Here is a 27,934-nt window from a genome sequence, read left to right as displayed (position 1 = left end):
ATCCACAGCAGCAATTTGCCTCCAATGTCACACTGCTCCAATTTGTGCAGCAGTCTTCCATGTGCAACAGTATCAAAAGCCTTTCTAAGATCCAAGTATATAATATCAAAGTTATTCCCCGCATCCAGTTCCTTTGTGACTGCATCATAGTATCCAATCAAATTGGTCAGGCAAGACTTCCCCTTAACAAAACCATGCTGTGTCTGAGCTATAGCTGAAGTCTTGTCTAAATGATCCTGCAGTGCTTCTTTAACTAGTGCCTCCATTAATTTTCCTGGAACAGAAGTTAAACTCACAGGTCTATAATTACTTGTGTCAGCCTTTGATCCTCCTTTGTGAATTGGGGTCACATTTGCACATCTCCAGTCTGTGGGTACTTCCCCTGAGTCCAAGGAAGCTCTCATAATTATGGCTAAGGGTTTGCTTACTTCCTTTGCTGCCTCCTTTAATATAACTGGATAGATCCCATCCACCCCGGGTGCCTTTCTTGTGTTTATCTTCAACAATTTCTCCTCCACTTTACTCTCAGTTATTACAAGATTCTCTAGCTTACTGCTAGAGTTGAATACACCTCTGGCTTTCCCCTCGCTAAATAACTCCTCATGTGTGAATGTCGATGCAAAATATTCATTTAGTTTGTTAGCTACCTGAGCAGGATCATCAACAGTTGACCCATCGATATCAAGTGGACCAATCTGATTCATCCCTTCCTTCTAGAGTTTACATAAGTAAAGAACTCTTTGCTGTTTTTCTTTGCATCCCTTGCCAAAGATTTCTTGTAATCTGCCTTCGCCTGCCTAACCTCCTTTGTAACTTGGTTACAGATCAACTTGTATCTATCATAGGCTTCTGTGTCATGTGTTAATTTGTATGTATCCCATGCATGTTTCTTCTCTGCCATATGCCTCATCAGTTCATCTGACATCCATTTAGGCCTAAACCTTGAACAATATTTCTTAGTTGGTATGTAAAGCCTAGTAGCTTCCAAGATAAGTTCTTTGAATGCTTCCCATTTTGCATTTGCTGTTGGTAACATCATCAGTTGGTCCCACTGTATAGAATTTAAATACTGCCTCAGTCCATCGTAGTCGCCTTTACGAAAGCAATAACCCTTCCCTTTACCCCTAATGGTAGTTACCTCTTTGAGTAAATCCCACTTCAGCACACTGTGATCACTGCCACCTAGTGGTTCATTTATCTGCAGATTCTTAATGCATGAAGAATCACTGCTGATAATCAAATCAAGAGTATTCCTCCCTCTAGTCGTCTCCCGAACATGCTGATGTAGAAAACAATCATCCAATAAATCCACAAAAGCCTTGCTAGTGTGTGAGTGACCAACCCACAAATTCCAGTCAAAATCTGGGAAATTAAAATCTCCCATTATAAGACTCTGATTTACTGGCCCACTCTATTTTCCTGTACAGTTTCTTATTATACTCATCAGAGTCATTAGGCCTATAGCACACTCCTACTCTCAATTTTGATCTCCCAATGCTTATGTCACACCAAACTGACTCGACACTGCACTGTCCAGTGATGTCCACTGGCTTCACTTCCTTGGATTTTATGTATTTCTTAACTAATAGCATAACCCCTCCTCCCTTCCTATCCAGTCTATCCTTTCTGTAGACGTTGTACTCCCCAAATTCCAGTTCTGCATTCCTTATATCTGTGTGACACCACGTCTCTGATATCCCAACAATATCTGCCTTTGATGTTTTGAGCAATACCTCAAATTCATCAAATTTATTTACTAAACTCCTAGCATTGGTGTACATGTTGTCAAACCAGTAACGTTTCATTGTCATCAACCGAAATGATTGCTTACATAAGTTTTTTATATATAGATGACAATGAATTGTCTAAAAATTTTCATGAAAATATCAGGCAATACAATAATGCTTTCTCTTTTGTTTCTTTTGGAGCAAATGTGAAACTGCCATCTGGTCATGGGCCTTGCGCATTATGGATTTTGGGAGATATCCATCATTCTATCAGTTCCTTATTTCCGGGGCAATGTGAAACCCCTGCTTACAGCCAATTATCTATATATTAATGTGGAAGCCGCTTTCTTGAGACAGCCACTGTGAATGATAGGCCTAACCGAGTGGGCTGAAAGTGGTCTCAAATTAAAGATATTTCTTCCTAGGTGTGCAGAAAAATGGGAAAATATAAAAATTCTAAATAGTTTTATTTTATGGAATGGGGCAAAAACTCTCCATAAACTCTATAAAATATGATAATTTTGCAATAATTAATCATTCTCTCTTAAAGATCGGATTGCAAATATAATTTAAATATTAAAAAAAATTGCATTAGTGGTGAATAGAAAGAAAAAAAAAGAGTGCTATATTATATGCAGATACCATTTCATTAGTTACGTAGCAGTGATAGTCATGCTCACTAGGACGAGTGAGGAACACACTTACCTGGCTCTCAAGGCAGCCAGGGAGAGGCTTTTCCATTGCACTACAGGTTAGCTGACTCCTGCCACTCTCCCAAACTGGGACAAATGGAGCATGGAATTTTTGTTAGTAGGAAATTGAGTTCGTGCTCCACCCCACCCTTTTTTTTAAAAAAAAACAGGCCGCTGTTGGGAGGTGGTGTGCAAGGGGAGAAGATAGAAAATGGACAAAAGTGTAATGTGTACAGACCCTCATGATTTACTGGCACCAAAGGTCTTTCCCAAATCGGCATTTATGTCATTGATGAGAGTGATATACCTCATAGTGTTAATATTAGTTAAAAAAATAATAATAATAAATAATAAAGTTTATTTAATATTGGAATATAGTCAGGAAATATAGTTACAAAGTTCTTGTTTATACTCTGGCACAACCACCAGGTCAGTGGAGTTTACAATAAATCAATCAATACAAATGTTACTCATATTTAGCAGTCATGGCTCGAACCTCGGTCCACCCAAAGAGCATGTGCTACTGCACTTGTGCTTTGTTTGTTTGTTTGTATTGAGGTTTAATGGCGCATGGACTACGCGGGTCATAATGCGCCAGTTCGTACGGTGTGATGTGTTTCAGGGGTGTTTACTTTCGATTTCAATTGTTCATTTTAACCTGATTTATACGTTCTTATGTTAGTCTGTTGCTTATATTCACTTCCTTAGAGGAGGTGGTATAAATTGATAGCTTTAAGAAAGTTGAAAACATCTGTGCAGTCATGTTTATTTTTCAAGAGATCTGTTAGTGTAATGGCGTCATGTGTCTCATAAATATCTTTGAAGAATTGTTTACGTTCATTTGTATATGTAGGACAGTCTATTAATATGTGCTTTACTGACTGAACGGTGTCACAAGTCTGGCATCGTGGTGGTTCCTCTGCTCACAACAAAAATGAGTGCGTAAGATGGGTATGGCCGATTCTTAGCCTGGTGAGTGCTGTTTCTTCTTTTCTCGACCTTCGACTGCTAGAAATCTAGTTTTCAATATTCAACTTTATTTGGTATAATTTGTTTGCAGTTTGCTGATTCCAGGTTTCTTGCCATTTCAACTGGCAAATACGCCATATTGCAGGCTTGTAATCAGAATACGGGACTGATATATCCTCTTCGATCTGTAGTATGGCTTCTTTGGCTGACTTGTCTGCTGCTTTGTTTCCCGCAATCCCTGTATGTCTTGGGATCCAGCAGAAAAAAGTATCCTGTTCATTTCTTGCGCAGTCAGTTAGTATTTGCCGTATATGCCAAAGGATTGGGTGTTTGGATGTACCTATGTTTTGCATGGATTGTAAGGAACTCAAGGAATCTGTATATATTACACTTCTCGTATAATGCTTATCTTGTACATGAGTTAAGGCTATTTTTATTGCGTATAATTCTGCTGTGTATACACTGCACTCTTTCGGTAGCTGTTGTGTTAAAGTTATATCTGGGAATACAGCTGCTGCTCCCACTAAAGTGTCTGTTTTTGAACTATCTGTGTATATTGGAATATAGTCAGGAAATTGAATTCTGTGCTCTGCATGTAACTGTTGGAAGATTGTTGAAGGTATCGCTTTTTTATTCCATTTCTGAAAGGAGAAGTCGCATATAAAAATACTAATATGCGAATCCCATGGTGGAGGAGTATGAACTGGCATGTTGCACTTGTGCTTCTGACCACTCAGCTACATCATTAATATTGTGTTATTAGTGCTATTTTATATTAGTATTAGTAGTAGTACTAGTTAGTATTAGTACTATGCATGGATTGAGGGAGAAGGGGAGGATGCTTGAAACTTTGCTCTAGAGACTACACATTGATTACTGGAAAAAACACTACAATCTGGTGTTCTGGATGTGGGTAGTTTGAATAAATTAAGGAAGAACTAGAAATTAAGGAAGAACTAGAAAAGTTACCTGAGGATATGGATAGATGAGTTGGGTTTTTTTTTTTTTTTTATTTGAAACTAAATGTTGATGGCATCCTTACTCTTTCCCGGACTTCCCACCCATACACACATACAAGTGGACATAAACTTAAATTGAAAAAGTATGGCCGTGATAGATGTGCAAAAGTTTGCTTTCAGCCAGAGAGTAATATATTTTATTTTATTTTTATTTTTTAATGAAAACCTAAACACAAAAGGTATCAAAACCTATAATACTTATTACCGTGCCTGGGTTGAAGGAGATGGGGAGGGAGGGGTGAGGAAATCTTTGCTCTGGTGACTAAACATGGGTTTCACCACTTCACACCTCCAATAAGCAAAGTGGTGGTATTGCACAGTTGATGAGAGTCATCTACCACCTAGTGTGAGTATTAGTACATATTAGTATTGTATTATTAGTGCTATTTTATATTAATATCAGTAGTGGTATTAGTTTATATTAGTACTAGTAGTACTGTGCATGGGTTGAGGGAGAAGGGGAAGGATGCCTGAAACTTTACTCTAGAGACTAAACATTGATTATTGAAAAAAAAAAAAACACTACAATCTGGTGTTGTGGATGTGGGTAGTTTGAATAAATTAAGGAAGAACTAGAAAAGTTATGAGGAGATGGGCAGATAAGTTGTTTTTTTTTTGGCTGATGCTATATAATCCTGCTTCCTTGCATCATCTGAAAATACTAATACTAAATAGTGCTAACAGAAAATAAAACTAATGAAGCTTATATGAATACAGTAAATCCCCAACATACATAAGAGATATGTTCCAGAACTTCTTATGTAACTCAGGAATGACTGATAAAATATTGCTACTACATCCCTAATATGCCAAAATTACAAAAACCACATATCCTCAGAAGAATAAAGAAAAACAGTTATAAATTTTTCAATTAATTAGTTATATACATAGAAAAATAGTTATATATATTTAATTAGTTCAATTAAAAACTATCTGGGGACAGTGGTGAAGTAGCCAGAGTGGCACATTAGAAAAGAAAACATAAAAAGAAGAAAAAAACATGTTATTGTACTGTAAAAACTGATATGCATTTCGTGGCCTTGGTTATTACAGTTGACTTCATTGGTGCCGATCCCTTCACTGTGCCTCATATTCTGTCTTTGTCCTTTATTATTGTGTTCACTGTTTACACTGACAAATTCCGCGTGATACTTGTTAATGTTTGACCATTTTCATACATCCTTATTATTTTAATTTTCTGATCCAAATCGATTGCTTTCCTTTTCTTGGTAGATTTACTAATACTGCCGTCACTTATTCCCTTAGTCGGCACCACAATAACAGTCAAAATGAAATTTTCAGTAAAGAACTTCACAGGGTTAAGGCAGAAACACAATAATATCACCTCATGCGAGCTCACATTTTACTAAAGCACATTTCTGGAGGTCACTACCATAAAACAATAAAAACAATTTTCAGTTTCCGGTTTATTGGTTAATGCAATCTATTATAAATGGGTAGTATTATCGATCTTATTGCATTCGCGATAATACCGATAGCTGGAACTCTGTGGGTTTTTATGCTATTATGGTTGTTGTAGTTGAGTTTAACGACACATCGGCTGCTAGGACCATACTGTGTCTTTCTAATAGTTGTTATTATGGTGAAATGTGTGTTACTTTCACTGAAATCTTCAGTCACATAAAAAAACATATATAAATTTTCAGAATCTTTTCTTTATTCCTATTTTTTAAGCTTTGTAAACTTGTATTCCGTACCTCACTTGTGCATGCCATGTTCATCGTTATTCATTGCTTATTATTATCATTTTTTTAATATTTAAAATTTTACAATCTTTAAAAAAAAAAAAAAAAAAATTTGAGTGAAAAAAAAATTACATTAAGTCCGAATTAATGTAAGTCGGGGACTTACCATAATGAGAATGGTAAAAAAAAAAAAATAATAAACATTCCTCGTATTCACTGCTTCCAGATCTGAATTGTGGCAAAGTTCAGGATGGAGAAATCGAACATGCACTTTCCGGGGTACTTAAGTATCATTAAATTATAAAATGTGCTGTGAGAGGTGCATGATGATACAGGCGATATATATATATATATCTCAATTAAAATTAGGTTTCATGATTTATCTTGTTCAGAAATAAACTTCAAGGGATTTTTCTCTTAATATATTAATTTTTTTTAAACCTTTACTACAAATTCAATAATAATCAATGTAAAATAGATAACTAATAAGATGTATAAATAAATAGCATAATTTAAGTATTCAGAAACATTTACTATTAATATTTATAACAACATATATGAATACATACATACCTGTGATAATGCCTCCTTACCACTGCTGCCAGTACAATAAGAATTTTTCAGCAGGGAATGGCAACATTTGTATCCCCATCTACCATCTTTCCAGTATGAGCCCCATACACTCTGGAAAAAAAATTGGTCCACCATTTTTAAACTTCGGCACTAATTCGTAATTGATGGTTCTATTGTGTGTGTTTGTGTACACACACACACACACATATATATATGAAATATATATACAGTCATCATCAGTAATTTGTGACTGGTCAATATACATACAGTAGAGTGTCGATAACCTGAATTAATTGGGACCGGGGGTAGTTTGGACTTCTGATTTGTTTGAAATTTCGAACTTATGATAAATACTGTTCTGGAGACTTAAAACCAAGCCATCACGGTCTCTAGTGCAGGGAATGCCTCAGCATGCTTAGGTCCTGTGTTGATGTCATTTTCTTCATCGTTGTCTTCGTCCATATCGTTTACAGGAGCTCCAGTTTCTTTTACATTCACAATTTTGTTTTCATTTAAAACAGGAAACCCTGAAGCATCAATATCATTTTCTAGCCACACCAATCTTCAAACCCAGGAATTAACTAAAAGAAGTTGATCATCTCATTCAGTATTTGACCCTCATCTTCTTCAGTTCAATTCTGCTCTTCTCCTACGGTTTCTTCTGCAATAGGCCACAGTTTTTTCTAATCATTTTTTAAATTCTGCACAATGAGTGATTCTCACGGATCAGCTAACATGTCACAGCTGTCCTTGAGACTGAGATTTTTAGAAAAAGGTAGGATGCTTTCTTTGTTGCTTTCTGCTAAAAGTAAATGACACAAGACTTGTGTTTTGTAAATTCTCTTCAACTTTTCGATGACTCCCTGGTGCATCGGTTGAAGTAGTGCGGTAATGTTTGATAGAATAAATTTTATATTTTGTTTAATGTTTCCACTGAAGGATGTGATTCCACGTTGTCTAGGATGAGCAAGACCCTGCTCATTTTGCCTTCTTTTCACAATACTTTTTTGACATTTGGAATAAAATCATTGGTAAACCATATCATCGAAAAGTTGAAGAGAATTTACAAAACACAAGTCTTGTGTCATTTACTTTTAGCAGCACAATACTTTTTGAGATTTGGAATAAAATCATTGGTAAACCATATCAGATTACAAAGTGTGTTGAATAACAGATTAAAAAGTGTTATGTTTAGTTAGTGCTGTATGTATATTAATTAAGCTATTACTACAGAACTGCTGGCATATATACACAATATTTTGTTCATAGTAGTGAACTACAACAGAAGTGTAAAAGGCATCGATTTAATTGTATCTCATATTGTGACTACCTTCACAACGAGTTACCATGATATTGCACTACCTCGAATAAGTAACGCTTCACCAATGGAGAAGACTGCTGTTACTTATTCTCGGAGGATACTGCCACCAGACAGAACTGTTTCAAGGCTTATTGGCCTATCTCGATGGGTGGGTAAGTACCCTGGCATTGCAATCATACCAACCCAGTTGTAAAGTCTAATTCCACAATATGAGAGATGCAAATGGTGTACATAGTAATAGCATTTGAAAAATAAACACACAAGCCATAATAAATTACAAATTTGAAACTCACTACAGAACTGCCGGTGTATATGCACATTATTTTGTTCATAGTAGTGAACCACAACAGCAATGTAAAAGGCTTCAATTTAATTGTTCTCATATTGTGACTACCTTCACGAGTTACCATGATATTGCGCTACCTAGAATAAGCAACGCTTCACTAACGGAGAAAACTATTACTATGTACACCATTTAGTATCTCTCATATGGTGGAATTATACTTCAAAACTGGGTTGGCATGACTGCAACATGGGGTACCTACCCACCCACGGAGGGCCAATAAGCCTTGAAACAGCGCTGTCTGGGTGGCAGTATCTTCCAAAAATAAGTAACAATAGTCTTCTCCATTGGTGAACCGTTACTCATACGAGGTAGTGCAATATTGTGGTAACTTGTTGTGAAGACAGTCACAATATGACATACAATTAAATCGATGCCTTTTACACTGTGTAAAAGGCATCGAACTACAGTTCACTACTATGAACAAAATATCGTGTATATACACTGGCAGTTCTGTAGTGAATTTCAAATTCGTGGTTTATTATGCCTTGTGTGTTTATTTTTCTAGTATTAATTCAGCTATGTACGTAAGCATAAATTTATTTTTATTTTGCTAACCTGTGGATAATATTATTCTGATTTTCATGTATCATTTAATTTGTTAATTGGTAAGGTAATAAAAGTGTAAATTTGTGCTTTATATCTTCATTAGCCTGTGGATAATATATCTGAGATTTTTGCTTATTAGAATTGCCATTTAATATAATCAAAATTCAATATGCAAATGTGATCACAATAACAGGCATTTATTGTAATTATTTTAAGTCACCAGTCATAAAAAAAAAAAAAAAAAGCTAGTTCATTCGGATTTTCGACACTACCACATATGTATATACATATATATAAATTTAATACCTATATACATATATATTAAACTCTGAACATAATAGTAATACCAATAACTGCAACAAGGATAGTATTGTGAGGCAGAAGCACAGACCATGAAATACAAATAATTTAGAAATCAAAAGAAGGGCAAAGGCCAAGAATAATATAAAACCAAAAGTAATTATTTTGAAGGTACTAAAGCCATAAGTTTAAAATCAGAATTTCACACTTTTTGGATCTTACATTAGGCTCTACTAAATTATTCACATTTCACAGTCTCTATACTTCTGCCTTACATCCTTTGTTGCGGATTAAAGAAAAATCAGTGTCTGCTGCTTTCAGTGTGCTATTTTAAAAAGAGTAGAATTTAAAATCAAAATTTTTAAGAGTAGAAAGTATGGAAACTGTATGGAAAAATGTGGAAACCATAATGAAATAGCATGCACAAAGCAGCAGATGATAATTTTTCCGGACTATATTAAACTCAGAACAGAATAGTAATACTGATAACTGCAACAAAGGTAGTAACGTAAGGCAGAAGTATAGAGACAGTGAAATATAAATAGTTTAGAAATCAAAAGAAGGGTAGAGGCCAAGAATAATTTAAAACCAAAGAGTAATAATTCTGAAGCTACTGAAGAGACTGGATTAAGATCTGAAAGTGTGGAATTCAGATTTTAAGCTAGTCTCTTTAGTAGCTTAAAAATTATTTACATTTCACAGTTTCTATGCTACTGCCTTGCATTACTATCTTTGCTGCAGTATTTTAGGATTAGTCAGAATGAATCTTGAAATCTTCCCATGGACTGACCAAAAGTATTCAGATACCCCTCCACAAATATTTTGTACTGTGCCAGAAATCCACTGCATATGTGTATCAACTCAGATATACCAATATAAATCTTGTGGGTCTGCCTGTGCATGCAGCAGCAATATGTTAAAAGCCAGAATGGGTCGTGTGGGAGGACAGTGGTTGGATGTCACATCAACAAACCTTTCTGTGCTGACAACTGTGATTTTCCAGAGCCTTTCAAAATCCACTGTAATAGACATTATTCAAAGATGGAAGACTAGGTGAAATGATAACTCAACAAGAAAAAAAAAAAAAAAAGGTCTGGAGGCCATCACAAACTAATGTTTGACAAATCATCATTAAAAGGGCAGTTCATGTCATGTGTGCAATATATTATGGAGCAGGTCCAAGAGGCTGCAGAAACATCCACTGGTAATATAGTTAAGGAAGGACATTACGTGGTTGTTTTCCATGAAGATTAATTACTACATTTAATAAACAACTCATATACCATGTGAAATTAATTATATAGTTTATTAAGCTAATCGCCCATACCACTATACATTTAAGGTGACACTTCAGGCATCTTACCGATACCCATCATCATCATCCCATGCTGTTGACAGACTCCTACTTGCTGATACTGCCAGAACCTACACATCAACTGATTTATTAAATATAGTAATTAATCTTCATCTGTCAGTGAGTCTACCATCTGTATGGAGCTTCATAGCATTGGTTCAATGGTATGGCAGCTATGTATAAACTCAATGAGGGTCAGCAATATGAAATATCATTTGGAGTGTGTAATTCCCAATGTTTGCAGACTCTAGAACAAGTGTGAGAAGGTGCTTGCAGTGATGAATTTTGCTACAGTGTTTCAATCCAATGTGGAGACTGCCCAGAGATCATTTCCTCTCAGAGTGTATTATCTCCATAAAGTTTGGCAGAGGCAGTCAAATGACACGGGGCTGTTTAAGTTGGTTCAGACTCGGTCTTCTGGTGGTAGTGCTTGAGATCATGAAGTCCATAACTTGCTTGGATGTTATGGACAATTGCAATAAAAACTTCCCCATCAATATTATCATGAGAATGTTCCATACTGATGGAGAAGTTTTTGTCTACATCTGTATAACAAACTGGAGTGGCACTGATCTTTTTAAAACTGACTCTGACAGTTGTTTTGCAGAAAAAAATGGAAAATTCTGGCTGACACTAATACAAGTTGATAAAAAATATAGGCCAAAGGTGGCCCTACTGTGTAGGTTTTCAATGAAAGCACATTTTGCAACTACCTATGTGAATGTATCTGAATACGTTTGGTCATATAGTGTATTGGTTTTTCAGTTCAACCTTGAATTTAGGGGTGTATTAATGTAGTCACCAATGCATACAGTGTGCTGGTTTATCAGCTGCCATTAGCAAGTATAATTAAAACAAACTCTTCTAGCTCCCCATAGTGCCTGTATTGGAGTGTAAAAAGAAACTGTTTTTTAAAGGGAGTGGTTTCATAGTAATGCATTGGCCCAACCACAGCAAACCAACATCACAATTATTCAACTGGCACCTTCAAAGCAATAAGCCATAAAAGTTTGAAGTACAGAAGGGTGGGGAGAGCAATGACAGTTCATTTCATTATTATATTAGCATAATTATGAATTAAGAAATGAGAATAATGAATATCAGAACAGTTAGGATACATCTCTGTTAGATGTATTCTTTTAATACCTAAGTAAAAAAAACAATAGACTTCAGTGCAATTGCATTCTTAATTTTTTAAATGAATTTTGTGTTGCATTGTGTAACATTGATCTTTATAGAAAATATATAATCACAGAGTTTTAATATATATATATATTTAAAACACCTGAAAAATTACTTTCTGAACTTACTGTGTGATTATTTATATGAACATCTTCTTCATATTTTGATCTAACAATAGCTTTTTCAGCACCTTTCACAACTTGCCCATGTCTGGAATATTCAACATAATCCTCCTAAAAAGTCAAATTTTCTTTTAAAAAATAAAATTTCTTAAATATATAAAATATGTATAATAAATAGAAAACATGAACAAATTCAAAACTTATACTTAAATCGGAATCTGAAAAAAAGTGTTATCAGCAATAATTCTTTGATTATGATAAAATGTGCATTTTGAATGTCAATGAAATAGCATACTACTTATTATAAGAGATAAAAGAATACTCTGGTCTATACTATTTGAAATAATATGCTTTAAATATATTTGCATTGTTATAAATAATAAAGCTTACAAGTGCCAGTTTTTAAAGGAATCCTACATGATGATTTCAGTTTCTTCAGAAGACGCCCAACGTTGTACCCTAACAGTCACCAGAGCTATAAATAATACTGATCAACAAAATGAATCCCCCCCACACACACACACCAAAGATGTAAGCACACTTTTCTAAGTGTTTATGTAATTGATCTCATCACTTAAACTAGATGTGCCAAAAGAAACCCGAAAACAGAAATATTTGGAATCAGCATCCAAAGATCTATCTAATTTTCATATAAGGATGAAAATTAGCTGCAGAGACCATAACAGATATCTTTCAAACAGTTTTCCGTTCCATAAAGTAATTGTGCTTTAAGCAATTATTACAATTACCTTATGACACAATTACTTTATGGAATGGATTTACAATTACTTTACCGTATATTAATAATATACGGTAAAGTATCTCTGGTTATAGTGATCACTGGTTATTAGAATCAGCAACTTTAGAGAAGCAAATTTAAAGAACCAATTCAAATCTTTGGGAGATACACAGACTAAAAGGTTAACAGTGGCTGCAGGCAGAGTCAAAAGTGATTTTTGCACTGCTCCTATTAGAATGAGCAGCAGTCTGGAAAGCAGGGTAATGGAGATTTCCAGGACTGTTGGGAATCATAGTGGAACAAATAAATACATGGGCTGTGTTAGGGTAACTAACAGTAGGAACAGGTGCATGTATACTTGCATGTACACCAAATGCTAGGAGTATAGTTAATAAATTTGATGAGCTTGAAGTGCAATATCAAAGGCAGATATTGTTGGGATATCAGAGACGTGGTGTCACACAGATATAAGCAGTGCAGAATTGGAATTTGGGGAGTTTTTTGGGTTTTTTTTGGGAGCATTAGCAACTAAGGCCATATTGCTCCGGGATATGCGGTGGTCATTCCCTGATCTTTCCGCATCCTCCGTATTTGGTGGTGACGGGAATTTGGGGAGCACAATATGTACAGAAAGGATAGACAGGACAGGAAGGGAAGAGGGGTTATGCTGTTATTTAAGAAACACATAAAACCTAAAGCAGTGCATCCAACTGATGTTGATGGATAATGCAGAGTTGAGTCTGTTTGGTGTGAAATAAGCACTGGGAAAAGAAAAATGAGAGTAGGTGTGTGTTATAAGCTTAATGAATCTGATGAGTATAATGAGCAATTCTGCAGAGAAATAGTGGGCCAGTAAATCAGAATGTCCTATAATGGGGAATTTTAACTTTCCAGATATTGACTGGAACTTGTGGATTGGTCACTCGCACACTAGCAAGACTTTTGTGGATTTATTGGATGACTGTTTTCTACAGCAACATGTTCGAGAAGCAACCAGAGGGAGTAATACTCTTGATCTGATTATCAGCAGTGATTATTCATGCATTAAGAATTTGCAGATAAAGGAACCAGTGGGTGACAGTGATCACAGTGTACTGATGTGGGAATTACTTAAAGATGTAACTACCATCAAGGCTAAAGGGAAGGGCTTTTGCTTTTGTAAAAGTGACTACAGAGGTCTCAGACAGTTTTTAAATTCTGTACAGTGGGATTAACTGATGATGTTACCAACGATGAATTCTAAATGGGAAGTCTTCAGGGACTTAATTTTGGAGGATACTAGACTTTTCATTTCAACTACGAAATACTGTTCAAGGTTTAGGCCTAAATGGATGTCAGATGAATTAATGAGGCTTGTGGCAGAGAAGAAGAAGAATGTATGGGATGCATATAAAGTATCAGGCAACACAGAAGCCTATGGCAGGTATAAACTAGTCTGTAATCAAATCACAAAGGAGGTTAGGCAGGCGAAGTCAGATTACGAGAAATCTTTGGCAAAGGATGCAAAGAACAACAGTAAAGAGTTCTTTACTTAAGTAAACTCTAGAAGGAAAGGGATGAATCAGATTGGACCACTTAACATAGATGGGTTGACTATTGATGATCATGCTCAGGTAGATGATAAACTGAATGAGTATTTTGCATCTACATTCACACATGAGGAGTTATTCAATGAGGGGAGTGCCAGAAGTTTATCAAATGCTAACAGTGAGCTAAGTGATTTTGTAATAACTGAGAGCAGAGTGGAGGAGAAATTGTTGAAGTTAAACATAAGGAAGGCACCTGGGGTGGACAGGATCTACCAGTTATATTAAAGGAGGCAGAAAAGGAAGTAATCAAACCCTTAGCCATAATTACGAGATTTTCCTTGGACTGAAGGTGTGCAAATGTATCACCAATTCACAAAGGGGGTTCACAAAAGGGAGGATTATCCCATTATACAAGGCTGTTGTTGTTGTTGGTTTGGATTTTATTGGCACATTAGCATCTAAGGTTATAATGCGCCAAGACCAGCCATTATACAAGGCAATGGTCAGGCCACACCTTGAGGTCTGGAGGCCTCATTTTAGGAAGGATGTAGAGTTGCTAGAACGAGTACAAAGAAGGGCAACAAGATTGGTGAGGGGAACAAAGGGGTGCTTTTACCAAGAAAGGCTTAAGTTCTGCAAATTGCAGCACCTGGAGAGTAGGCACCTGCAAGGTGATCTGATTGAGGTGTATAAGGCCTCGAATGGGTTGAGCAAGCTGAATGCTGATGGGATTCTTCCTCTTGCTCAGACTAAGAACCTGAGAGGGCATAGTTTCAAATTGAGGAAAGATAGTTGTAGAATCGATGTGCGGAAATTTGCCTTTAGCCAGTGGGTAGTTGATTGGTGGAACAGGCTTCCATCTTTTTTTGTGGAAGCTAATAGTCTAAAAAAATTTAAGGCTGAGCTGGACAGGCATTTGGAATGAATGGAGGGGTGAAATGGGAGGGGTTTTTTTGGTTGATGCTGCATAAGTTTGCTTTCTTGTATCATATGCCTCTACTAATGCTAATCTGAAGCCTAATGCTAAAATCGATAAAATGCACTACACTTTCATTGTTTATTAGAATCACATCCTCGGTTATAAGAATCGATTTTGAATGCCTCTCTGATATTTTTCTAAAGCACGTTTCTGGAGATCACAACCATAAAACAAAAAAAATTCAAAGTTTTTGGTTTATTGGACCTTTTAGTTTGTACAATCTGTTATAAACAGGTAGTTACTACAACTTTAACAGAAGAAGAAATTGCCCAGTCTGGTACTGATAATTTCACCAAGGAGGAGGAAAATAAAGATGAACTCGAACGAATTCCAGTTACAAACTGGCAAACTTTTGAAGCTATAGCCGTCCTGGGGACAGCGCTGAAAGAAACTGGTACAAGTGATTGTGAATATAGACCGTTATACAATACTGAAATTATCTATAAATAGACTTTGTAGTGATAATTTAAAGCAATCAAAAAAAAAGTGATTATTTAAAATTATAATCATATTACAAAGTGTTATATTTAATTAATATGTACATTAATTAAGCTATGTACATAAATATAAATTTATTTTTATAGCCTGTAGATAATATTCGTCGATTCTCGCTTATTAGAATTGCCATTTATTAGAGTCAAAATTCAATTAGTGTATTTATATTTTAATGTGCAAGTTCAATGCTGATCTTGTCAGAAGAACACTAGAAGAAAATCAAGGGATAGAGAAAGCAAAACAAAAAATGGTTACACACAAGAGCCAAATATCTGCATTGAACCTTCAGGATGGCACAACAACAAAAACCCAACAACAAATACTAAAACAAGTGGAAGAATTTTATTCAAATCTTTATGAGGATAAAGGACAACTGGATCCAACACCAGACGCAGAAACTGAACAAGCAATTTTGATAGAAAAGTAGATGCTATAAAATCAATGAAAGATGGCAAAGCAGCAGCAGCTGATAAAATCACTGTTGAAATATTGAAAACTGGTTGCCAATTGGTATGTAAAGACAAACTCTAGACAAATTATTTTCAAATTGCCTTTTACTTAACAAAGTACCTGTAGCATGAAAAAATGCAAAACCATCCTACTGCACAAAAAAAAGTTTTTTTTTGTTTTTTTTTGGTAGTTGTTGGCGCATCGGCTTCTGTGGCCATAATGCACCCCTCCCAAGGTTTTTGCCGTACTTTGATCCAAGCCCGAGGCGGGATTCGAACCTGCGACCTTTGGTTTGCCAGGCAGGCACTTTACCCACCCGGCTAGCCCACAAAAAAGGTGATAAGGCAGATTTAAACAACTACCAACCAATAAGCCTATTGCCAGCTGTATACAAAGTTTTCACAACGATACCTTCAAGAAGGAATAGGCAAAATACTTGATGTGGCACAACCCAAAACACAAGCAGGTTTAAGAAGCAGCTTTAGTACAATGGATCACATCTAAACAGGGCAGCAAGTTATAGAGTGGCAAAATGAACACAGCCTTCCATTATGTATATCCTTCATCAACTATGAAAAAGCATTTGACTCAGTCACAAAACAAGCAATAATCAATGCCCTAATCAACAAGGTGTAAACAGAGCTTACATCAATATTATCCAAATCAATATATAAAATGGCAACTGCATCAATATGGGTCAACGGAAAAAGAAGGATCTGACGAGGAGACATCTCCAAAACTATTTTCTGCCCGTTTACAAGAAATTTTTTGCAAACTAAATTGGGATAATAAAGGACAAAATAAATAGAAATTACCTGACTCACTTATGATTTGCAGATGATATCATTCTCTTTGCAATGACCTGGAAGAATTGAAGCAAAACATTGAAGAACTGCAGCATGATTGCAAAAATTTCAGTTTGAAGATTAATATCAAGAAAACACAGGTTATGTTCAACAAATTCCCCAAACCAAAGAAAATCATGACTAACAGACAAGAACTAGAAGAAGTGGAAAGGTATGTTTACCTTGGACAAGAAATTTCAATAGAAACATCATGATGGAAATTGAACACCATAAAATTGGGATGGCAAGCATTTGGAAAGCTTAATACAGTCTTCAAGAGAATTAATATAGTCTTCAAGAGAAACTTGCCACTCTGTCTCAAACAAAAAAGTTTTTGATCAATGTATCCTCCCTGTCCTAACATATGGTTGTGAAACATGGACATTGGATGCCAAAGCTTTACAAAGACTGAGGGTCACACAAATAAGCATGAAGTGCCAGATTTTGAACGTAACCAAAAGAACATGTGCATGGATGAAATATGCTGGTATACAATGGCAACAGAAAGCAGACGATCACAGTTGCCAAAAAACATGTGCATAGATTTACTAACAAACCAAGGTCTGTAATATCACTGTAAGAACAAAATGCTTAAAATAGAAATGGGCAGGTCAAGAAGAACCAACAGTAAATGGACCAAACGAATTTTGGAATGGATACTACTTGACTTTAAAACTCCATGAAAAAGACCAAAGATGAGGTGGATCAATGAAATGGTGAAATATGCTGGAGTACAATGGCAACAGAAAGCACAAGACCACGGTTGCTGGAAACATATTTAGGAGATCTTCATCCTGTGGATCAACAATGGATGATGATGATATCGATGTAGCCAGGAGCCAATGGTCAGGAGCAAGAATGCAGCAGCACATGCTCTTTGAGTGGACCAGGGTTCAAGCTTGTGACTGCTAAATACGATTAATGTTTGTATTGATGATTTACTGTAAACTCTACTGACCTGGTGTCATGCTGGAGTATAAACAATAACATTTTTAATGATTAGTGGCATTCACACTTTGACTCTACATTTCAGTTGTTTTTGCATTCACTATTGGATAATTGTGGAATTTGTAATAAAGAAATAAAATATTTTTCTTGGATGGTATTGTGAATTACAGTTTAGGTGATAATCTGTTTGATGAGCAGCAAAGAGTCTCCCCCTCTCCATACGAGGTGCAGCAAGAGGCATCCATCACCTGCCGATAGTTAATAAAATAATTTATAATAATAATTCAAATTCTTGTTTAAATGTCCTATTTCACTGAAAGAAACACCTCAATGTTAACTTTGTATTCTTATTACTTTTTGCCTAACTAAAAAGAATCAGTCAAATACTTTCCTGCTGAAAGGAAACATACAACCATGTGAAATGTTACACAACCAAAAACAAATAAATTTTTCAGAAATAATTCAGTGAATTTCTTACTCATATTGCAAAACTGTAACTCGGGCTACAAAAAAAAAAAAAGGAAAAAAAAAGGGGGGGGGGAGAAAATACAATTTTAGACAGTAGAAAATACTAACCAACTACATTACAAATGTAATCGCATTATAGCCATAGTAGCTTATGCGCCTTTAAACTCCCATAACAACAACATTACAAATGGTGGCATGGCTGTAATAGTAATATTAACAACAGACTGACTGATAAATGTTCCTGCATTGAAACTTACAGTTTGTGCAAATATTAGCTCTTTTGGTGGTGCCTGCAGATGTTCTTTCCCTCCATACTCATCAAGAATACTGTCTTTCATAGAATATTTGAATTCTTCTTTTTTAACTTGGAATTCTTGGTGTAATAATTGAGCTTTTGTAGGTTCTGCTTGAAGATGTACATCTACCCCTTTGTCATATGCTTGCCAAGCAAATACTGAAAAAGAAATTTAATTAATGAACTACTTACTATTCATTTCTTTTTTCAGGAACAATTTTTACCTTAAGCTATAAATATAATATAAAAAAAAAAAAAAAGAATATAATTTGTATATTTAAACAATTTCAAAGAAATTAAAATAATAAAGCATATATTATATACATTGTCTTTTCTTAATACATGAAACCACTTAAATGCATTATAAGCTGGGTTTGTTGGTTAACCAGAAGACATTTGTAATACTAAGGACCCAAAATAGTTTAAATAACATTTGGTTTTTTTCTTTTAATAAAGTAGGGTATTTATTTTCAACAAAATAAATTGTTTTGGTTCCATTTTTGCAATTGTTTGCCAGTTAACCAGGCTATAATAACAGGTTTCCAAAACCAGTTCAAAAGAGTATTAAAATAATTTTAAGCCTTCCGACAGAGATGGTCCTAGATCAATTAGTACTGAATAAAATTCCTTTCAAACATGACTAATGTTTACTCTTCACTAGACTAGTGAGTTTATAAGGTGTCATTTTTTCATGAATTTTTTTTATTCCAAACATTTTGTTAAAAATTTTTGTTTTTCTTTATAGTTAGATATTTTGTTTTACTATACATATATATGACGGCGCCTCCGTAGCCAGGTGGGAAGGAGCAGCAGTGCGTAGCACACGCTTCTTGATTAGACCGGGGTTCGAGCCTGTCACCACCAAATACGGAGGATGCGGAAAGGTCAGGGAATGACCACCGCATATCCCGGAGCAATATGGCTTTAGTTGCTAATGCTCCTAAAAACCAAATAACAAACAACTATACATATAATGTTATATAGCAGAAGTCTGTATTATATTTTTTTTTAATATTAAAAAAAAAAAAAAAAACAGTAATTAACCACTGGATGACAAATTGAGACTTTCTTCAGCCTGATAAATATGAACTAGCTCACTAGATTAGGGCTTCCCAAACTTTTTAGACATGCAGAGCCTCACATCAGAAAGAAAAAACCTTCTGAAGCCTCAGAAAATGTCAAATTTACTTTTTACTTTTATGCACAGTATACTCTGATTCAATTTTATAATTTTAAGAAAAAAAAAAAAAATATTAACATTCTAAAATTTCTTCGCAGAGCCCCAGATAACTATGGCGGAGTCCAAGGGCTCCGTGGAGCATAGTTTGAAAAAGGCTGCTCTAGACTATCATTTTAACGTAAATGTCAAGGTAGACCAGCATTCTCAGCTATTTTCAGAGTGGCCACCTACTACATAATTTCTCAAATAAAAAAAGTCAGTACAGCATGATTGGTTATTTATGGCAATATAAAACTGAAAATTAGCAATTCCGACGTGTATAGATGATTAAAATTAATATTGCACATTTTCATGTTCCAAAAACAAAGAATTATAATATTCAGATAAGGAGGTTTAAAGTTACAAAAACAACACAAAAGAGAACAAAAAAAAAATTATATCAGCATATAGTAAAGATTTTACCCCAGGGACTCACATCTGGTGAGTATGGGCTTGGCACACCCAGGGACCTGAGCTGGATATCACCATTCTTCTCTTTCTTGGCGATTCCTTCCTTCCTTTCTCTCTCTCTCTCTCTCTCTCTCTCTCTCTCTCTCAGGGTAACTCGGGAATTTTTTTTGGCTGGTGCAGAATAAGCCTCAAGTTTCCTTGCACCATGTGGCTAATAATAATAATAATAATAACACCACTGGCAACAAAAAAAATTTCTTACCCCAGAGCAAAAGTTGCAGATTCTGAAATAAACTGATCCAGTTATTCCAAAAATACCAAAATTATGTCCCGTCACATTACCATTAGTATTAGTAGTGGTAAATGATGCAAGAAAGCAAACTTATACAGAATCAGTCAAAAGAAAAAAAAAAAAAAACGCTTCCACTTTACTTCGAACAGTTTATCTAGTGAGCTCTTGAATTTATTAAAACTACTGACATTTACAACAGATGGAAGTTTATTCTAACAATCAACTATCTGCTGGCCAAATGCAAATTTCTATATATCCAGCCTGCAACCGTCCTTCCTCAATTTGGATTCATGTATAGTCTGAGCGAGAGGAAGTATTCCATCAGTATTGAGCTTTCTCAATCTATTCAAAGCCAACACCTCAATCAGATCACATAGGTGCCTAGTCTCCAGATGGTGCAATTTGTAAAACTGAATTGAATTTATTAAAACTATTAACATTTACAACAGATGGAAGTTTATTCTAACAATCAACTATCTGCTGGCCAAAGGCAAATTTCTATATATCCAGCCTGCAACCATCCTTCCTCAATTTGGATTCATGTATAGTCTGAGCGAGAGGAAGTATTCCATCAGTATTGAGCTTTCTCAATCTATTCAAAGCTAACACCTCAATCAGATCACATAGGTGCCTAGTCTCCAGATGGTGCAATTTGTAAAACTGAAGTCTTTCTTGGTAAGAACACCTTTTGTTCCCTTTCTCTGCACCCATTCCAGCAGATCTACATCCAATAAGGCCTCCATATCTGTATGCAGTACTCAACATGCAGCCTAATCATTGCCTTGTACAATGAAATAATCAGATAATAATTCCCTTATCTTTGTTAGCAAAGTTCTTGTATATCATTGACAAAACACCATGAGCTGTGCCTGGAAGCCTGTCTGCACTGCTCAGAGAACTTCATATCTGACTGCACAATTGCTCCCATATTAAACTTCAACTGCCATTTCTCAGCCCACCTGCCTAAATTTTCTAGACCTTGTTGCAATAGCTTATCTACCAACCTTTGTATCATCTGCAACTTTAGACATTAAGCCTGATACACCTTCATCAATACCATTAATACATATAGAAAACAATGGTCCAGCACTGAATCTTGGGATTCCACTAATAACATTAGTCCACAAAGAGCAGTGTCTCTTAATAACACTCTGTCTTTTCCCACTGAAGGATTCCTTTATCCAACACAGTAACTTTTACTTAATGTCACACTGCTCCAATTTGTACAGTTTATAAGTGCAATGGTATATACTAAAATTTTTACTTAACGAAATTATTTTAATGAACATACTTAATGAATGACCAATTTGATATATCACATGTTATCTTAAAAATGACTCATTCATTTTAAAATACTTTAAACAAACACATATATTACATACATTCTATTTCCACTAGAAATGTTTGTCACTCACAGAGTATTTCTTACTGTCTATTTTGCTTTCTCACTTAAGAAATCAGCAGTAATCACCCATCATGGCAGTATCCCAGCACCCTTGGTACTGCTTTTCCATTGCAAATATGTTCTAATGAAAGCATTCCTCCTGCTCATCACTTACATCTCTCAAATTTTGAAGTAAAAACTGAGATGGGAATGAAGAAAATTGAATTTTCAAAGACAATAAATTGTTCAAAGACAGCCCACATATAACATTTTAGTAAAGTTGACATCAGAGATGCATAATTTTTTTCTGTCCTCCTTCCAAGAAATACATGCACAACTACTTTAAATGATCACCATTCTGCTGGTTTGGTATCCTATAGCATTGTTTCAAATAATCATATTTGAGGAGTTCCTTTATTTGAAGCCCAATAAAAATATCTTCTTGCTGTTTTGCATCTTTTAAATTGGGAAGCACTTCCCTTAGCACAATTCACTTCCTTCTTTATACAGAGCCTTAACCAAATTCTAATCAACAAAAAATTAATCAATCCAAGCTTTATATGCAAAGGTGGAAGAACAACCTTTTATTTGTTCTACCAGTGGAGCATATTTTATATTACTTCTTCCTGGGAAACATTCCTCCCTCTTTTCCCACTGCTGTGCAATATTCGTATAACATTTTTCTGTTGCACAACTATCCCCAAACATAGAAAACAACAGCATTTCTGAACCTTCCTGTAGACCAGTGAGTAATTCAATTACCTTAAAATCATCACAGACATTCCAAGCAAAATCATGGTACATTATTATGCTCAGGATTTTGGACATACAGTCTGTCCTCGTATAGCACGATAGTTGTGTTCCTAGAAACTCTCGTGCAATGCAAAATCGTGCAATATAAACAACAGGCCCTATGGGAAAAGTGGGGTTAGGTGCCGACCACCCAAGATTGAACACACATTTGGAACCAAAACATTACCAAACACAATAAATAATCGGGTAATTTTAATCGTTATAAAATACTTACGTATTTTATAACGATTAAAATACGTAATAAAAAATACAATATATTTTTATTATAATATAATAAATAATAAAAAATAAATATTTTTATTATATTATAACAAAGTATTTTTAGTATTTTTTAATACTAAAAAGGTATTTTTTACGAATAAAATACGTATTTTATTCGTAAAAAAATTATTATTTTAAATAAAATAGTTGTAATAAAATACTTACGTATTTTATAATACGTAAGTATAAATTATAATACGTAAGTCGTAATAAAATGCTTACGTATTTTATTACGACTATTACGTAATAAAATATTGCTTCTATCGTAAGCAAACTTGTTTTTTGTTTGATTTTCTATCCAAACAGATGACAGCCATTCCATCTCTTCCAATTCTTTGTGTCTTAATCTAATGGATTTTAATTACACTTTGAGTTGTTCCCGCTATGAAAGTTGTTTTTATTTTCTCCGCATTCTTTGTAATTCTCGGCGTTGCCTCATTTAGGTCTGTAGCACGTGCAATATCACATGGTCTTTCATTTCGCTCAAAGCGTTTCATAATTTCATATTTTTTTCTCTATCGACAGAGGCGGACTGGCCATAAGCCTTACACGGGAAATCCCGGTGTGATTTTGGCCATAAACCGTAGTATGAGGCCACTATAAATTTTCCCGGGTAAGAATTTTTGATCCAGTCCGCCTTTGTTTATCGATATTGCTTTTTTTTTTTTTCTCTGAATCTGCAGTGTCTTCACCAGGACGCTTCCTTTTCACACCTTTTAAGTATTTTACTAATTTTTAGGGAATAAAGCACAATTACAAAATGAGGAGGCACGCTTGATACACATAAACAAAGCTGCGCGCGGGTAGCAACTGAATAAACAACACCGTAAAGGCCGAGATACACTATTAACACCCCACATTTTACTAAAGCACATTTCTGGGGGTTACTACCATAAAACAATAAAAACAATTTCCAGTTTCGTTTCTGCTAGTGGAATCTGTTATAAACTGGTAGTAAACTCCATCTAATTGCATTTGCGATTATACCGATAGCTGGAATTGTGTTGGTTTTTACGTTATTATGGTGAAATGTGTTTCCCCTTCACTGATATAAAACACATAAATACATTTTCAGAATCTTCTTCGTTCCTATCGTGTTGCGTTCAGTTGGGGTGATTCCGCATTCGACTGCCATTTCTTGTAAACACAAAGGCGAATCGTGCATAAGCGAATTCGGTTCGTGTTATATAAGATAACGTTCCCCTATTTATAAATCGTGTATGATCGAATTCGTGTAATGTAAACACGTGTTATACGAGGACCGACTGTACTTTTATACGTTTCTTTCAAGTCAACAGCATAATGTAGAAGAACTGATGGGCATGTATTTCCATTGTGCAGCAAAACTGCTTTTAAATTTAATTTTGAGGCATCAATACACCATTCATTGGGATTGTGTTAAATGTCCAGTTCATTCAGAAGACTACTAATATTAGAATTTTTTTCAGCCTGGTCTGTACTTGTTAACAGGAGAGACTGCTTCTACAGGGATGGGATACACTTAAATAGAAAGGGTGCAAGAATGTTTGCTGATGCTATCGAGGCAGTGTTAGGTGGGTCGGAAAACTGCTAGTTTGGGGGGGGGGATACAAGGACTAATAGATTAACAGTAGCCACTGGCAGAGGTGAAAGTGATTCTTGCACTGCTTTTATTGGAATGAGCTGCAGCCTGGAAAATAAGATGCAGGATATTTCAGAGACTGCTGGGAATCATTGGGGTACAAATAAACACAGAGGTTGTGTTAGGGTAGCTAAGAAAAAGAACAGGTGCATGTATACTTGCGTGTACACTAATGCGAGGAGTTTAGTAAACAAATTTGATGAATTTGAGGTATTGCTCAAAACATCATAGGCAGATATTGTGAGGATTTCAGAGACGTGGTGTCACACAGATATAAGGAATGTAGAACTGGAATTTGGGGAGTACAATGTCTACAGAAAGGATAGACAGGATAGGAAGGGAGGAGGGGTTATGCTATTAGTTAATACATAAAATCCAAGGAAGTGAAGCCAGTCGACATTGCTGGACAGTGCAGTGTCGAGTCAGTTTGGTGTGACATAAGCATTGGGAGATCAAAATTGAGAGTAGGAGTGTGCTATAGGCCTAATGACTCTGATGAGTATAATAAGAAACGGTACGGGGAAATAGAGTGGGCCAGTAAATCAGAGAGTCTTATAATGGGGGATTTTAATTTCCCAGATATTGACTGGAATTTGGGGGCTGGTCACTCACACACTAGCAAAGGCTTTTGTGGATTTATTCGATGATTGTTTTCTACATCAGCATGTTCAGGAGGCAACTAGAGGGAATAATACTCTTGATTTGATTATCAGTAGTGATTCTTCATGCATTAAGAATCTGCAGGTAAATGAACCACTAGGTGGCAGTGATCACAGTGTGCTGAAGTGGGATTTACTCAAAGAGGTAGCTACCATTAGGGGTAAAGGGAAGGGTTATTGCTTTCGTAAAGGCGACTACGATGGACTGAGACAGTATTTAAATTCTATACAGTGGAACCAACTGATGATGTTACCAACAGCAAATTCAAAATGGGAAGCATTCAAAGAACTTATCTTGGAAGCTACTAAGCTTTACATACCAACTAAGAAATATTGTTCAAGGTTTAGGCCTAAGTGGATGTCAGATGAACTAATGAGACATATGGCAGAGAAGAAAAATGCATGGGATACATACAAATTAACACATGACACAGAAGCCTATGATAGATACAAGTTGATCTGTAACCAAGTTACAAAGGAGGTTAGGCAGGCGAAGGCAGATTACGAGAAATCTTTGGCAAGGGATGCAAAGAAAAACAGCAAAGAGTTCTTTATTTATGTAAACTCTAGAAGGAAGGGGATGAATCAGATTGGTTCACTTGATATCGATGGGTCAACTGTTGATGATCCTGCTCAGGTAATAGATGATCCTGCTAACAAACTAAATGAATATTTTGCATCGACATTCACACATGAGGAGTTATTTAGCGAGGGGAAAGCCAGAGGTGTATTCAACTCTGGCAGTAAGCTAGAGAATCTTGTAATAACTGAGAGTAAAGTGGAGGAGAAATTGTTGAAGATAAATACAAGAAAGGCACCTGGGGTGAATGGGATCTATCCAGTTATATTAAAGGAAGCAGCAAAGGAAGTAAGCAAACCCTTAGCCATAGTTATGAGAGCTTCCTTGGACTCAGGGGAAGTATCCATGGACTGGAGATGTGCAAATTTGACCCCAATTCACAAAGGAGGATCAAAGGGCGACACAAGTAATTATAGACTGTTAGTTTAACTTCTGTTCCTGGAAAATTAATGGAGGCACTGGCTAAAGAAGCACTGCAGGATCATCTAGACAAGACTTCGGTTATAGCTCGGACACAGCATGGTTTTGTTAAGGGGAAGTCTTACCTGACCAATTTGATTGGATACTATGATGCAGTCACAAAAGAACTGGATGCAGGGAATAACTTTGATATTATATACTTGGATCTTAGAAAGGCTTTTGATACTGTTGCACATGGAAGACTGCAGCACAAATTAGAGCAGTGTGGCATTGGAGGCAAATTGCTGCTATGGATAAAGGGGTGGTTGAGGAGGAGAAGACAGAGTGGTAATCAATGGACACTGCTCATTGTGGACTAATGTTATTAGTGGAGTCAATCAGAGTTCAGTATTGGGTCCATTATTGTTTTCTGTATTTATAAATAATATTGATGATGGTATATCAAGCTGAATGTCCAAGTTTGCAGACGATACGAAGGTTGGCAGGGTTGTCAAGGACACTACTGACACTATGCTAATGCTACATGATCTGGAAAGGTTGAGCAGATGGGCTGAGAGGTGGCAAATGAAGTTTAACATTGACAAATGTAAAGTACTACATATGGGAAACAGCAACCCTAGAGCAACGTATCAACTCTGTGGTACTACACTGACAGTGGTAGAGAATGAAAGGGACCTGGGGGTAATTGTGCAGGCAGATATGAAGTTTTCTGAGCAGTGCAGATGGGCTGCAAGAGTAGCTCATGGTGTATTGTCGATGATATATAGGAATTTTTCTAGCAGGGATAAGGAGGTGATTATTCCCTTGTATAAGGCAATGGTCAGACCGCACCTAGAGTACTGTATACAGGTCTGGAGGCCTCATTTCAAGAAGGATGTAGAGATGCTGGAACGAGTACAGAGAAGGGCAACAAGATTAGTGAATGGAACAAAGGGGTGCTCTTACGAAGAAAGGCTTACGTTTTGCAAATTACAGTGTCTGGAGACTAGACACCGGCGAGGTGATCTGATAGAGGTGTATAAAGCCTTGAATGGTTTGAGCATGCTCAATGCTGATGGGATTCTTCCTCTTGCTCAGAATAATCACCTGAGAGGGCATAAATTCAAATTGAGGAAAGACAGATGTAGGATAGAAGTGAGGTTGGTTGCTGGAATAGACTTCCATCCCTTGTCGTGGAAGTTGATAGCCTAAATAAGTTTAAGGCTCAGCTGGACAGGTATTTCGAACGAACAGAGGGGTGAAGTGGAAGTGGTTATTTTTTATTTATTTATTTATTTATTTGTTTTTTTTTTTTTTTTTTTGGCTGATGCTGCATAAGCTTGCTTTCTTGCATCAAATGCCTCTACTAATGCTAAAAAAAATATCTTTACAGAAACACATACACCTTCCATAACAAATATTTTGAAAATACTTTGTGACATCTTTGGTACTGTTTAGTTCCAGTTTCAAGTAACTTTCACTGTTTTAAACCTAGAATCAAAGAGCTCTGTTTACTCTTTAAATATAATCATCTTAGTAATCTTACTTAATTAAAGTAAGATTTGTAAGATTAATTAAATACTAATCAACTAATCTTACTTAATTATATGCATCATATTATCATTTCTGGTTTGTAGTCCAAATGTGTTGCAGTGGTCAATATAGCAAAGTCTACAATATAAGAATCTTT

The 27,934-nt window shown here is 35.7% G+C and overlaps 1 protein-coding gene across 1 annotated transcript in view; it reads right to left on the bottom strand.

The window, feature by feature from the left end:
* Slu7 (Pre-mRNA-splicing factor Slu7) overlaps positions 1 to 27,934 on the bottom strand; it is a 138,558-nt gene that overhangs the window by 24,321 nt on the left and 86,303 nt on the right. The window contains exons 13-14 of the mRNA XM_090385346.1: positions 11,864 to 11,968; positions 6,687 to 6,797 (exon numbers count right to left, since the gene is read on the bottom strand). Coding sequence (XP_090241472.1) covers positions 6,687 to 6,797; positions 11,864 to 11,968 — 216 coding nt within the window. The remainder of the gene's footprint in view (positions 1 to 6,686; positions 6,798 to 11,863; positions 11,969 to 27,934) is intronic.

This window comes from Mastigoproctus giganteus, chromosome 11 (genome assembly GCF_048544385.1).
Source record: "Mastigoproctus giganteus isolate SK-2022 chromosome 11, ASM4854438v1, whole genome shotgun sequence".
NCBI classification, from domain to species: domain Eukaryota; kingdom Metazoa; phylum Arthropoda; class Arachnida; order Uropygi; family Thelyphonidae; genus Mastigoproctus; species Mastigoproctus giganteus.
Note: the sequence above shows the minus strand (reverse complement) of the source record. Positions and strands in the feature narration are given on the sequence as shown.